The sequence below is a fragment of the Camelina sativa genome, chromosome 7 (genome assembly GCF_000633955.1).
Source record: "Camelina sativa cultivar DH55 chromosome 7, Cs, whole genome shotgun sequence".
Lineage (NCBI taxonomy): Eukaryota > Viridiplantae > Streptophyta > Magnoliopsida > Brassicales > Brassicaceae > Camelina > Camelina sativa.
This window is the reverse complement of record NC_025691.1, coordinates 2095691-2110103: the sequence shown is the minus strand read 5'-3', so window position 1 is coordinate 2110103 and position 14413 is coordinate 2095691. Positions and strand designations below refer to the sequence as shown.

General features: G+C 38.1%; 3 protein-coding genes across 4 annotated transcripts in view; all 3 read right to left on the bottom strand.

Annotated features, from left to right (window-relative positions):
* LOC109125378 (uncharacterized mitochondrial protein AtMg00810-like) lies at positions 8775-9575 on the bottom strand. Its single transcript, XM_019226964.1, has one exon. It carries the CDS (start codon positions 9573-9575, stop codon positions 8775-8777), a length of 801 nt encoding a protein of 266 aa, XP_019082509.1.
* Positions 11103-12996, bottom strand: LOC104699907 (pentatricopeptide repeat-containing protein At3g60050). Of its 2 annotated transcripts, XM_010415306.1 has the most exons (3): positions 12824-12996; positions 12074-12720; positions 11103-11974 (listed from the first exon to the last, which is right to left on the bottom strand). In XM_010415306.1, the coding sequence occupies exons 2-3, from the start codon at positions 12681-12683 to the stop codon at positions 11244-11246; spliced, it is 1341 nt and encodes a 446-aa protein (XP_010413608.1). In that variant the 5' UTR covers positions 12684-12720; positions 12824-12996; the 3' UTR covers positions 11103-11243. The 2 variants fall into 2 exon arrangements, with proteins under 2 accessions (XP_010413608.1, XP_010413607.1); XM_010415305.1 differs by having other exon boundaries at positions 11103-12720.
* The window catches only part of LOC104699906 (major facilitator superfamily domain-containing protein 12), a 4683-nt gene continuing 3550 nt past the window's right edge, over positions 13281-14413 (bottom strand). The window contains exons 12-13 of the mRNA XM_010415304.2: positions 13860-13992; positions 13281-13725 (exon numbers count right to left, since the gene is read on the bottom strand). Of these exons, the coding sequence (XP_010413606.1) occupies positions 13544-13725; positions 13860-13992 (315 nt within the window). The 3' untranslated portion in view covers positions 13281-13543. The remainder of the gene's footprint in view (positions 13726-13859; positions 13993-14413) is intronic.

The following is a 14413-nucleotide window of genomic DNA, read 5'->3' as shown; positions in this document are numbered from 1 at the left end:
TTCAAATCTAACACAATAATGGTTACCGAGTCATCTAATATCGTAGATAAATTATAGACAAATCACAGAGGTGCGTACCTGTTTTAGAATGCCCTCTTTGACATTTTTTCTACCGCGAGAACCGCGGTAAGCAAGCAACGGTGGACTTGGATTGTTCGCCAACGGTTCCCCAATTGATTTGCCAAAATCAGGCATAGATTCGTACACCCATATCTGCAGAGCTTCGACAAATCCGTCTATGGTGTAACTCTGCTTGTTTAAGTCCTTCTCCTTAACAGACAAAATCAGGTTCTTGAAAGCAACTCTTCCCCAGGGATAATCAAGAAATGCATCTAAATCCATGACTAGCCTAGCCATATTTAGACGGGTGGGCGTTGATGGTTTCCTAGCTTCTATAAACCCAGCGTAGATAGCTAAATAACCCAACCTAATACGATCTATTCTATCCCAATCGCTTGAGTTCTTACATGTTGCTTAATACTCGGACCACTGTCTAAATTGACTCCAAGCTTCTCCCAAAACTCTTCCATCTCGTCTGAAACCTCAACTTGTGGCTACTCCAACGACTCGACATCGTCACAGTTAAGTCCAGTGATGGCTTCAAACTCATTCAAAGAAAATCGTAAAGGGTTAGATCCAACCAGACTCAAGATCTCGTACTTTTTGTTGCACACTATCTGAAAGGTGAGCATATGGTGAACCAGTCTAGAAGCCCATTCGAATTCGAGCTTGTAGAACTGTACAAATAAGTTAAACAAAGTAAGTAAACTGACAATCCGAAAGATAAAGATTTAGGTTTAACATGAACGAAAAATGGAAAAATCAACCGTTAGTGATAAGCGATAAGCGGAAGGATAAGCGGAAGAGATAAGCGGAAGGGAATCGTTTCCTAGTTCCTTATGAGGAAGAATTAGAGATAACTATCCTATGTTATCTCGGTTTTTTAAGTTGTATAAAATTACAATAATTATAATAATGCCGGTTTTATAAAACCAAAATCGTTTTATTAGAAACAGTACCAGAAAATTAGGAAGAAATATAAAGAAACCGGTTAAAACTGGTTCCCGCTTATCGGTAAATTAAACATATAAATATTACCGCCAACTAACGTCAAATCAATTTATACCTTGTAATGATTATGTTGACAACTTCTCTGGCAGACTTCTCCACGAGAAACTGGACCGTCTGCAAATCTATCAAATCAAATTAATTTTTGTACTATTATGCTGATAGACTTATCAAGTACACTTCTTTCTAGGGAAACTAAAACATACTTTAAACTGCAAATCCATTAAATCAAATTAATTTTTGTACTATTATGCTGAAGACTTATCAAGTAGACTTCATTCTGGGGAAACTAAAACATACTTTAAACTGCAAATCCATCAAATCAAATTAATTTTTGTACTATTATGCTGAAGACTTATCAAGTAGACTTCTTTCTGGGGAAACTAAAACATACTTTAAACTGCAAATCCATCAAATCAAATTAATTTTTGTACTATTATGCTGAAGACTTATCAAGTAGACTTCTTTCTGGGGAAACTAAAACATACTTTAAACTGCAAATCCATCAAATCAAATTAATTTTTGTACTATTATGCTGAAGACTTATCAAGTAGACTTCTTTCTGGGGAAACTAAAACATACTTTAAACTGCAAATCCATCAAATCAAATTAATTTTTGTACTATTATGCTGAAGACTTATCAAGTAGACTTCTTTCTGGGGAAACTAAAACATACTTTAAACTGCAAATCCATCAAATCAAAATAATTAATACATCGTTAACGACGATGAACGAGTTTCTATGGTACAGGGACAAAAGTTGCGTGTATATAGAATTCTACACTTTTAAGTATAAAGTGATATGATATAGAAACTTTCTAAGAGTTACACAGACGTGAATGATAGATGATTATACACTTATATGATGAAGTGAAGTGATATAGAGAAAGTTTCAATTACCCAACCGTGATCAGTCTCCAATTAAGCGTGGATGATTTATATTGACCGATACAAGTATATTGACCAATCACCAATTTTCCGTCGTGAAGATGAACTACATACTATTTTTTTAAAAGAGAAAAGAAATGATTTACAGATAACTTTTTTGGTTGCAGTTTTAAAATAATCAAAAGGCCCGTGCTGGTTTATATATACAAGACGAAACGGTTACAATGAACAGTTACATAATTAATAACGCAAACCGTTGTGTCGTAAATCATTAACGAGTAGACTTCGTCTACTGACTTCTTAATGTAAATGGGGGAAGTCTACTAAATAGGTCATCTAATGAAGTCAACGATATCGTCCAAATATTACAGAAACTGAAGCAAGTTCACAGATTACAGACATAAATACGCCATTCAAACAAACAGCCACGATAAAAAGAGGTTCACAGATTTTAATTGAAAGATCTACGAAGCAAAAGAGATTAATACAACAATAAAGATTATACGGGCGATTAAGACATCCTCGACCACCACGCGTACACGACGGACTGACAGACGTAATTCTTTCATCTGATCTTTCACCTTGTCTAGCTCTTGCTGAACCCATAGCATTTCATCATTTTCCTGGATGGCTGTAATAGAATCCCTTTGGTCAGCAAGTCCACCTCTCATTGCTTGAAGTTCTTGCATAATAGCCTCATCCCACCATTTCATAATATGGTCCTCTCCATCCTATACCGTACCATAGAAATAAATATACCATAAGAATATTATCTATACTCAAATAATAATTATACCAAACGAAAAAACCATCATACAATCTAACAGTCTCATGGTTATTGCATCCAAAGAAAATCCTTCCAGGATTGTCAGGAATTCCAACTGTCAGGCCAAGAAAGTTTACTTCTGGTGGACCTTCACTCCATACTTGCAAAGAACTAGAAGATGGCTGAGTGTAGCTGTGTAACCCCATATCTGAGTGCAAAATGAACAAAAAACTATGAGAACATATAAATTTTCGAAGAAAATTAGCTAAAGCGTTACAAAAGCAAATAGCCGACGATAAATGATGAGAATACTTATCTGAGATGTCCTTGAGTTTCGAAGACGATAAATGATGAGGAGAGAATCTGAATTTTCGAGAGCAATAATATCGGAATTTTAGAGAGAGAAATTGTGGAGAGAGATAAAGCACATACAAGCTAGGGTTGACTTACAGAAAGAAGTATTTATATGGTTATTGAATCCGGTTAGGTTAAAATCAAAAAATCGGTACGGATTCGGTTAGGTTCAGCTATCGGTTTGGTTAAATTGTCTGTGAAATTAAAATAATATAATATTAATAGTTGATGGCATTACAAAGTCAAACACCAATAGTCTACAGAGAGGTCTACTTAAGCAAACCTTAGATCAAATAATTTTAACCTAATCAGCCTTTCCTCCCTTAATTTGACTAGTTTATAGGTAAATTTATTTTATTTTAATGCAGGAAGTCTATGTGGTTATTATTTGGTCAATAGGTTTACCAAATTATTTTCTATAATTTTTAAAATTAAAATTTAAACTATAATTAACGAGTAGTCTTTATGTCTACTCGTTGACGTCAATTGAAGTCTCCCTTAAATGTATCTATTGCAGACTTCTTCCGGATTACATCTGTCATTTCGGCTTCTGTTTTTTGTTTGGTCGTAAGGGAGTCAACTGTAATTTTAGCATCATTAGTGATTATGTTTCTCGAAAATCGAATATAGGATCTACGATTTCATTCAAATGCAAATAAAGGTACAAAAAATGCAATTGTCCCATACTTACACAAGTCAATGCTTTAGGATGCATACAATAAAATTGGAAGTATATTATTGATGTTCGAAAATTGACTAGCTCTACAAGTCAATGCTTTAGGATGCATACAATAAAATTGGAAGTATATTATTGATGTTCGAAAATTGACTAGCTCATTAACGCCAGCTTATTTACTCGAATACATAAATCAAAACGCACCATTTTGAAAACAGAGGAACACAAGACCAGAGAAAGCTCTTTTTGCTTGTTTACTAATTCATCTATAAAAGAATCCACTTCTTTTAGTTCAATCTCTAATCTTGTTGGAAAAAAAACAAGATTTTGTTTTTTTTAGTTTTTTTTTTTTTTGTTTTTCGTGTGGAGTGCTTGATAGTTTCATTCATTCATTCAACAATAGTCTAGGGGATGCAGACGCCGGAGCAGATATAAAACATGGAGAACATTCACATTTCCAATTCTCTCTCGATATTTTCCTAAAAAAATCCGACCACCTAATTGACACCAACGAGTTAAATCTCCTGTATGGGGCTTACACTGTCGTTGGAACAAGAAAGATCGATTCTTTTGGATCCTTCCTTTATTCCTTTTGCTAGATGGAGAACATTCACATCATCTAGGTTTTGCTTTGCGTTACATCTTTTCTACCTGCAGCTTGAAGAGCTCTCTGCGTTTCTTGTAACGCAAGTTTCTCTTCTTCTTTTCTCTTTTGTTGTCCCTGATCTGCTTCTGACTTCTCTCCACTGTCGTCGTGAAGAGCTTTCGTCCTTTCTTGTAACGCAAATTTCTTGATTTCTTTTCTCTTTTGTTGTCCCTGATCTGCTGCTGGCTTCTCTCGACTACCTTCAGGAAGATCTTTCTTCTTTTCTTGAGCCGCTTGTTTCTCTGCTTCTGTCTTCTTCCTCTGTTCCTGAGATGAATCTGTTTCTTTTCGTTCTAAATGCTCTAATGGACGAGCAATAGGAGCTAGGTTTCTCTGTCACCGGATTTCTATTCTCGCTAGCTACTTTTCCAGTCTCTCTCGATGGCTTCTCTTTCATCCTCCTTCCTCGGAGATTCCAGTTTCTTTGATGGCGGACCAGGTTGTTGGTTATTCTGTTTCGCCAGCCGGGTTGGTGTGGCTGCACCACGAGAAGGCGACTGAGACGCAGATAAAGAAGCTGCTATGGCCGCAACGTTGCTTCTAACCCTAGAAAGTGACGGAGACGCCTTGGGCTTTGTTTCTGGCTTTGACGGCGGAGAAATGCCTGCAGCACGAAAAGGAGGGCGTGAAGAAGGAGGAGGAGTAGGTGGTGGTGATGGGGAAGAAGTCCCTGAAGAGAGACGAGAAGGAGAGTTGGATGAGAAGAATGGAATGTAAAAACGGAAAGGAGGCATGATGATGATTGTAGAGAGATGTCAAAAAGGCAAATTTTTAATGGGGTAAATGGTAAAGAGTAAATATTTGATTCATTCGTCTCTCTCTCTCTCTGTTTATTTGTATGTATGTGTGTATGTGTATGTGTAGTTTTTGTGTCTCTAAAAGGAGAAAAGATAACTTTTCAGGTAGGTGAAGAAAAGTGATCGGTTTCTCCAGTGAAGTTATCTTTGGAATCTCTGTGCATGTTCGATTGATGCTTTTGCACCTCAACAGAGAGCTTTATGAAGAAGCAAAGAACACAGGGAAAACTTGAAATGTGAAATAAGTTGTTTAAAAAAAACAAAACAAAAATAGTCTTCTTGAAGAAGCAGTTTAAGTCATTGCCCATACTTAGGAGATTTCGTAAGAGTGTGTACAACAAACTCATAGTCGAATCGAATTTATGTTTTATTTTCCTTTGTAAATAAGAATGAGTAAAACTACATTATAAATCTATTATATATGTTTATCCAATTTATCGTCATTTCACTTATGTTTATTTAATTAATTATTCATCATCTTATGCGTTCTATTTGATGCCTAATGTATTATGTACTCTCATAAGTCATAATCCAAGTGTAATTCTGATATATCAAGAACTTTTGCATTTCGTTTCTCCATGAACATTCACATGTAAAGAACAAGCTAGATGATGCAAAATTAAGAGAGGTGAACCAAATTGTTAAAAATCAGATTCATGCAAAATCAAGAGAGGTGAACATTCACAACGTAACATTCATATATGGACATAAGTATATTTTCCTATATATTCAAGAAATGATTTATTATGGTGCATACAAAAAACAAACAAAAAAATGAAATTAGTAGTAAGTTAGTTAGTTAGTTAGCCAAGAAAAATGTGAGAGACCCTTAATTAGTTCATAGATTGAAAAGCTGGAAATGCCGAAATGGTTTTGATTGAGTTCACAACTTCACTTGCTGATGAACATATATTGTATGTGTTGACATGCATGCATATAGGCCTAACGATTCCTTTCACCAACAATTGAGAAGAGATATCTTTGGTCTTAAATTAATTCAACCTTTTTAATGGATTGTTAGAATAAAAATAATAATAATAACCGAAGGCCAAAATCAAAAATTTGTTTCTTTTAAACAAGGGTCAAATCAATAAAGTCCTTCTGTAATGTCGAATTAAAAACAAGAGAACAAACACACAAAAAAATGTCGATGACGCGACTGAAGCACACGCGCTAGATCTAAGTTGGCGACATCCCTAAATTGAATGTTATAAAGAAATGGAAAATCCCCAAATATATTTTACCCCTAAAATTAAGGAACCGTTAAAAGATACTCAGTGATTCGCTGCCGCATTTTAATTCATTCCGCATCTGTCACTGCCTTAAACTCCGGCGAATCTCGGTAGATCGCGAAACCCTAAGCTATTTCTCTCCCTCTGTCTCTCGGTGTTGGTTTCTGAATTCTGATTCCCTCGCTCTTTTGTTTTGTTTGTTTTTGTTCGTTCCGGTCAGGTCTTGAGAGATTCTCTTCGACGAAGAAGCATTTTCACGTCTTAAGTTCAGGTAGAACCTCGAAATCTGAGTAGACTGTGTCGGATTTAGCGCTAGATTGTTTTGTAAGAGGATTTAGCGGTAGGAATTGTGGAACAAATTGATAGATAGAAATATATCAGAATCCTTGATTCTCGGCGATCGGTTTGAGAAGTATATAGATACTGACTTCTTCAATGACATCAATGCCAAAGTGAAAGTGAAAGTGAAAATGAACTCGAAAACCTCAATATGAAGTATTATTTTGTTATTGTGTATTTGTATACGTTATATATGCAAGCAACACAAATAGTTTGACAATTCTCCAATGAATTCCCACCTTTTGAAAAAGTCAGAGGTTAGAATCTCAAGTTTTTCCCTTTAGAAATAACATGCAACAAAGATCCATTAGATCTTTTGTCTACTTGACTTTGGTTTTTGTGAAACGAAAAATCGGATGAAGATCAGATTACTTTTTAATTATTAGTTGTTTGAGTGCATTATTTGTTCTATTTTTAGAAGTAGAGTTTTATAATATAGTTTTGAAGAAGTCCATGTTTAGACTTTGAACGAACTTTCAGTGAATTCACACATTTTGAAAAAGTCCATGTATCTTTAGATGACTGAGCAAGAGAGGTTGAGCCAAAAGATATTGAAAGCGAAATCTGAAGGTGAAAGCACTGGCGTTCAAAGTCTGCCTGACCATGTTTTACACCAGAATCCATGGCAGTTGGAACAATTTGAGTTCAACCTTCTCGGTCCAGAATCTTCTCGAGACTGGTTTTTCATCACAGACAACGTGAAGCCTGCAGCAGGGATTTGGAGACCATATGAGACCAAAAATCTACTTGGAATGCAGCGTGCAAGGTACAATATGCGTCCTCCTCCTACTTTTGGTGCATACAAACTACACAAGTACACCGCAGACAACTACAATGGAGCAGTCTACTGGTTGACGTTCTCTGGACCAGGCCTGGGGAATCAAAACCACAACATAGAACAAGCCATAGTAGTCGCTAGTGGTCCATCTGGTGCGAGTACATCTTCTTATATGAGTGACAAAGGACCTTATAGTGCAAGTACATCTGGTCACTGTAACAAGACCTTCATGAGTGACAAAGGAACTTATGGTGCAAGTTCATCTGGCCCTTGTAACAAGACCTTCATGAGTGACAAAGGCACTGAGGCACATGTAATTATTCCTTTGAACCTATTTACTGAATATACCCTGAACCAATGCAGCCTCCTATGATTCTGGTTTCTTTGTCATTTCCATTGGGAAATCATAATGCTACTGCTGATCTTCTAATGTTGCAGCTGAGCTTCTAATGTTATACTATCGAAACAATCTTGCAGCTTCGTGGTGTTATGGACGTGTCAGATAATCACTCTCCCCACTCGTCACTGTTAATCCTTTCTAGGTTGGCTCCAGAACTCTATCTTTTCTTGTTGCCTCTTTTTTTTTCTCCTCAGTTTCATGCCAAAAAAGTTTTGATGTAGTGTTAATATACAGGGCATTAAGACTTTCTGGGAAAATTAATGCAGATGATGCTGTCCGAGCTACTCTTTCTTCTATTGCTTGGGATACTGCTTCTCTGCCATCTGAAGACTCAGTTTCTGAGCTTAGAAGGAAGTTACAAGATGAATATGTGCAGGGAGCTAGAGTTCTTGAACAGCAAGATGATATTTGCAAACTTAGCTGTGCATTGGCCCTTTTAGCCTCTACTTCTGTAAGAAAAACGAGTCTTATGAACATGCAGAGCAGCAGTTTCCATCCAATACGTATTTGAGTGAGATTCTGTTTTTTTTTTTTTTTGATATATGGGCAGTTGGGGTGCAGAGAGCGCGGCGAATTGCTGAGACTGCTCACGGATGAGGTAAGCAAAAACATAATAAACTCATGCCAAGAAGTAGTTCGCTTGATCAGCATCTGTGTCCTAGATTTAAAAGACATTGTGTTTTTCTGTTGCTCTAGGTGGAGTTCTATTTATAGGATCTGAATGTTTCTTATTATTCACAAAGGCTGAATTACACATATATATAGTTAGACAAGAAGACTAGGGTTAAAGTATTTACACTTAGATCCCTAAACTAATGATTACATTTTTTTCTATCTTATACGCCCCCTCAAGATGGAGGGAGCTTTAGTGACGTCAATCTTGATACAAGCTTGTTGGAAACGTGCCCGGGGCAAAGGTTTCGTAAGTGTGTTTGCAAGTTGATGGTGAGTAGAGACGTGAGAGACACAAAGCATGTTACTTTGGATTTGGTTGTGAACAAAGTGGTAGTCGAGGGCGATATGCTTCATACGGGAGTGGAAGACCGGATTGGCACATAGGTAAGTGGCGCCAATATTGTCACAATAGATCACATGTGTGGTGGGAAGATGAATGTGAAGTTCAGTGAGCAAAGAGCATAACCATCGTACCTCCGCTGCTGCATTGGCAACCACACGATACTCAGCCTCGGTGGAGGAGCGAGCACCACCCTTTTGTTTTCTTGAAGACCATGATATCGGATTCCGTCCATTGTAAATGAGGTAGCCATGTGTAGAAACGTAATCGTCGGTATCACCAGCCCAATCGGCATCAGAGAAGCCATGAATGGTAATAGGAGATGAAGTGTGAAGATAAATACCGTGAGTTGGGGTGACAACTAGATATCGAAGGATGCGTTTGGCGGCTTGCCAATGTTCAGTGGTCGGACGGTGCATGAATTGAGAGAGCCTGTTGACCGCATAAGAGATGTCCGGACGTGTGAAGGATAGGTATTGGAGACTTCCAACAACTGATCTATACTGAGAGGCATCATCGAGAGGTGTACCACTGGACAGTGTGAGTTTTGGAGATGCTGGTAACGGTGTGGCAACAAGTTTAGCTAGGTGAATGTTGTTTTTGTGTAGGAGATCCATGATGTATTTTCTTTGCATGAGATGGAGACCATGTGACGTCCGAGAAACCTCGATACCAAGGAAGTAATGAAGATCAGTAGGGTCTTTGATGGAGAACCTCTCGGAGAATTACTTGAGAACCGAGGCAACAACCATTGAATCACTTCTTGTGACAATGATATCATCGACGTAGACAAGAACATAAGTGATAGTGGAGCCGGAATGTCGAATAAAAAAGGATGTGTCAGCAAGGGAGTTGGTGAAGCTGATGTCAAGCAAGTGTTGTTTCAAGGCCATGTACCACGCGTGAGGCGCCTGTTTCAGCCCATATATGGGTTTGCGTAACCTTCAAACATATGATGGTCGATCTTTGTCAACAAAACCATGCGGTTGAGACATATATACCTCTTCTGTGAGATCGCCTTGGAGGAATGCGTTGTTGACGTCAAGCTGTTTCAGCGTCCAAGACTTCTTCACCGCAATGTCAAGAACAAGACGTGTCGTTGTAGATTTGATAACAGGACTGAAGGTCTCAGCGTAGTCCTTGCCATATTGTTGATGGAAGCCCTTCGCAACTAAGCGAGCTTTGTAACAATCAAGTAAACCATTAGCGTGAAACTTTGTTGTGAAGACCCACTTACATCCCACGACGTTCTGACTCGCATTGGGAGGGACCAAGTCCCATGTGTGATTAATGTTCAAGGCATCATACTCTTGGGATGCAGCAGGTGCCCAATTCGGATCCTTCAAGGCTTGTGTGATCATTGTTGGTTCTTTTGGTGGCGTCGGAGAGGCAGTGACATGAAGATTAAGTTTAGGGTTGGGTTTAGTAATGTTATTTTTGGCTCTGGTTTTCATTTTGTGGTGATTTTGAGGTGGTTCAACATTGTGTAATAGAACACCAAAAAGCGATTAGTGGGTAGACTCAGACACACTCAGTCTATCTAAAACCATATGGAAGCTCTCAATTGCCGTCGTTTGAGCACTTGGAGCAGCTCTTACCAACCAGAGGAGGGGGCAGAACAAACGTCACTTTTCCACAATTAGAAATCACATGACATGGTTGACATAGACAGAACAAGCTTTTCATATTGCGAGACGAATTAATTTAAAGGTGAAAATAGATACAAAACCTGAGGCTGAAGAAGGGAGAAAGCAGTTCCAGAGATTGATGGCGTTGGTCGTCTTCTCGATTCGAAATTAGATCAAGGGACTTTTGGGTTTATCTACAGAGAGAGAGAACAACAAAAAAAAAGAAAAAAGGAAATTAACCATCACTCAAAAATAGAGACTTTCCATAAACCGAAAAAGTCAATTAGTAGAGTAAACAACAACAGACGAAGACAATCATACCCAAAAAGTCAAAACGACAATGGAATTTATCGTGTAGGCTAAGGTAATCAATGCTGATGTTTCGTGTTACTTAGCTTTTTTCTTTCTTTTGGGTTATATTCAACCTTTGCTTCAGAGAGAGACCCCTCAATTCCGATGAATGAGTAAGATACCAAAACTTTTGATGGCGGCGATGTTCTTTTAGAATCACTTTTATTTTTCTCTTTTTTTCCTTCTATAATTCTTGGAAAACAACATGAATTTAGGTTACAAGAATTGGTAAAGAAGAGATCAACCAAACAAAACCTAAATTAGCAACAACAAAAAGGAAACAAAAAAAAAGGAAAAAAAACCCTATCATCTCCTATATTTCATCATCTTTGGAACTAAATGAACATAATGTCCTTTCTTCACCATCTCTCTTATTACCTTGCGAGCCTCTGTAAGCTTCCCTGCTTTTCTTAAATAGCTCACCAATGTACTATACACTACGAAATTCGGGTTACACCCTCTAGATTCCATTTCTTTGAGCAACCAACACGCCTCTCTGAACTCTCCCGCCATACACAACCCCCGAATCATCGAGTTGTACGTGAATACATTCGGTAATTGCCCTTTTACCGTCATCTCCCTAAACATCTCCTTTGCCTTCTCTAGCTCCCCGGATACGACATAACCTGTTATCATCACGGTGTAACAAACAACATCCGGTGCGCACCCGGCTTTCACCATCTCATCTAGAAAGTACTTGCACGCTTCCATATTCCCTGCACGGCTCAGACCGTCTATCAGAGTGGTGAAATGGAGGACGCTCGGGTCGATTCCTACTTCCTTCATATGGTTCAATGTAGTCAGCGCAGCCAGCGGTTTGTTTCCTTTCCCCAAAATGTGCAGCAAAATGTTGTACGTGTAGCAATCCAGAGACAAACCATCTCGAGCCATCTCATCAAACAGCTTGTCGAACCGATCCATTTTCCCTAACCTATAGTTGGTCCACAAGAGAATGTTGTAAGTTAGAACATCTGGCGAGAACCCGTCTTCTAACATCTGCTCGTAAACCCACTCAATCAATTTATACTGTTTTACACCTAGCAAAGAATTCAAAATCGCGTTATAAGAGTGTTTGAAAGGTCGGTAATTGAAAGTCTTGGACTTTATGAACTGCACAACAGCTTGTTTCGCCAAACCTGCTTCACCGCAACTACAAATCAACAGATTAAACGTCCTAGCTGTTGTCGGGAGCCCATCTTGAACCATCTCATCAACTAATCTCCACATTGCCTTATACTCTCCACACTCTGCAAATATCTTCATAAGCAAATGATAAGAATTCACAGTGTGCCTGAAACACTCTTGCTCACCAGACCACACGAAGAATCTATAAGCTAGTTTGGCACATCTGGTCTTATTATTATCATAACTCAAGTTCCTTAAGAACCCTACAAGAACCTCCCTCACTAGAAGCCCTGAGACTCTAACATTCAACTCATCTAAAGCTGACTTTGTATCGAATCCAGCAGATTCATCTTGCTTTAATGTCTCGAGAACACGAGACGCACCAAGCTCGGCACTATCCAAAAACCTACTCCGAACAGAGATATCTTCTCGATCGATGCTTTGGAGCTCACTGATACTAGTACCGGCTTCCTCAACAAATCCACAATCCAAATCTAAATCAGTGAAACCAATATGAGTTTCATCACTACCCAAGTTACCATTGCAGAATTTTCTGGAGCTGAAGAGAAAGCGATAAGCTTTACGAACTACATTTGTGCCAAAAACAAGTGCCAAGTTCATATCTGATCTCAATCCCCATTATTCTCTGCGATCTTTCCTGCAAATTAAATAAAAATAAAAAATTGCTTCAGTTTCCAATTTCGATGTGATCCACATTCAAAGACATATATGTTTATAGGGATTGTGTTTCTTCTGATTACCTGGATAGTCAAAATAGCAGACGATAAATGCTTATCTTGCTCGTCGAGAAGACGGCCTTATCGAATTCATCGATGACGATAGCTCCAGGTGCGAATCTGAGACTGCGACTAACTGCAGAATCCCCAAAAATTAGGGTTTCTAGCCGAAGAAGAAGAAGAAGACTTACAGCAGTGAAAAGATAGAGTAAAAGGAAAAAAAAGGTTTTTTAGATTAAGTTTTAAAATTATATTTTGGTAGCTATGCCCGACCCGACCCGATTATGCTTTATATTATTAATAAGCCCAAAACAAAACGGATTTAATGGGCCTCATCTGGTTAAGAAAACCCAAGTGATGTTCAGTCATTCTGGTATAAGTAAAGCGATTTGTGTTCACACTTCACATATGATCTATAGGTGTTCAGTGTTCTTATGAACTTTCCAATCAAAGATTGTGTTAAATTTTCAAAAATATAAAACATCTTTGTGAATATTACAAATGGTTAAAAAAAACCAAACAAATCAAACACCAGAATACCAGATTTAGATTCATTTTTTCTTCTTATACAAGTAATTGATGTCACACTCACACTGTGATCTCTATCCCCCTATGTACAAAATCGTCGTCTCAAGAATCTGATAAACTCCGTGTATAGTAAGAGATTAGTGGACCTGAAAATCAAACATGTTCAAAAGAAACAATCAAAGCATTTTAGTGTTTGAACCGCACATGACCACTTCGTCATTCTAGTAACGGGTCAAGCAGGGGCTTCGATAGTGATCCATCAGCTCCAAGCTCCATAAAGAACGTTACAGTGACACCAACAAACGAGCAAAACGCTGGAACAAGACCTAAACCGTATCTTGTAACCGATAGGTAAGCACTTTGTTGGTGGTTGTTTAGTTGAGTTCTTGGTGAAGTACCTGTCACACAAAAAAACAGTTTCAGCAAAACCGCTAACACAGTGAGAAATGACTGGTTCTGCTGCTCTAAACTTTATAGGACCATGTCTCAGTCATCAGTTTAATTTATATGACTTTGATTAAGTGAAACTTACTTTGGTGTGACTGAAGAACATATAGAGCAAGCCCACAAGACATCTTGTCTAAGAAGCTTAACGAACCACAGACAAATGCGCATCCACCGACTTCTGCACCAATCAACACACTCTGCATACTGATTGCTGTAACCTGTGGAATTGTATAGTCGATGAATTTAAACTAGACATAATACAAGTATGGTTTATAACTGACAGTGATACCAAATCAAAATGAGAGGTAGAGAACGTTATACCATCATTAATGCGTTCGCGATGCCAATAAAGACGGATATAGCATACATGAAAAAACTTATGTTTCTAGGCAATAGAAGAATTGCTGCACCGCAGAATATCCAAATAACACCACCAGCTGTATAATACGCCTTTAAGCGTCTCCCATTCCATGGAATCTCCTAACATAATTACGCACAAAGAATAGTTGTAATTCCTCAACCGAGACAGAGGAAAAGGGAAGCTTCCGACATATGTTATGAGAATATTGAACCTGAAGCAGAACCGATACAACAAAGCTGCAGATATAGATAATTGCAGGAACCTGAATAATATAACAT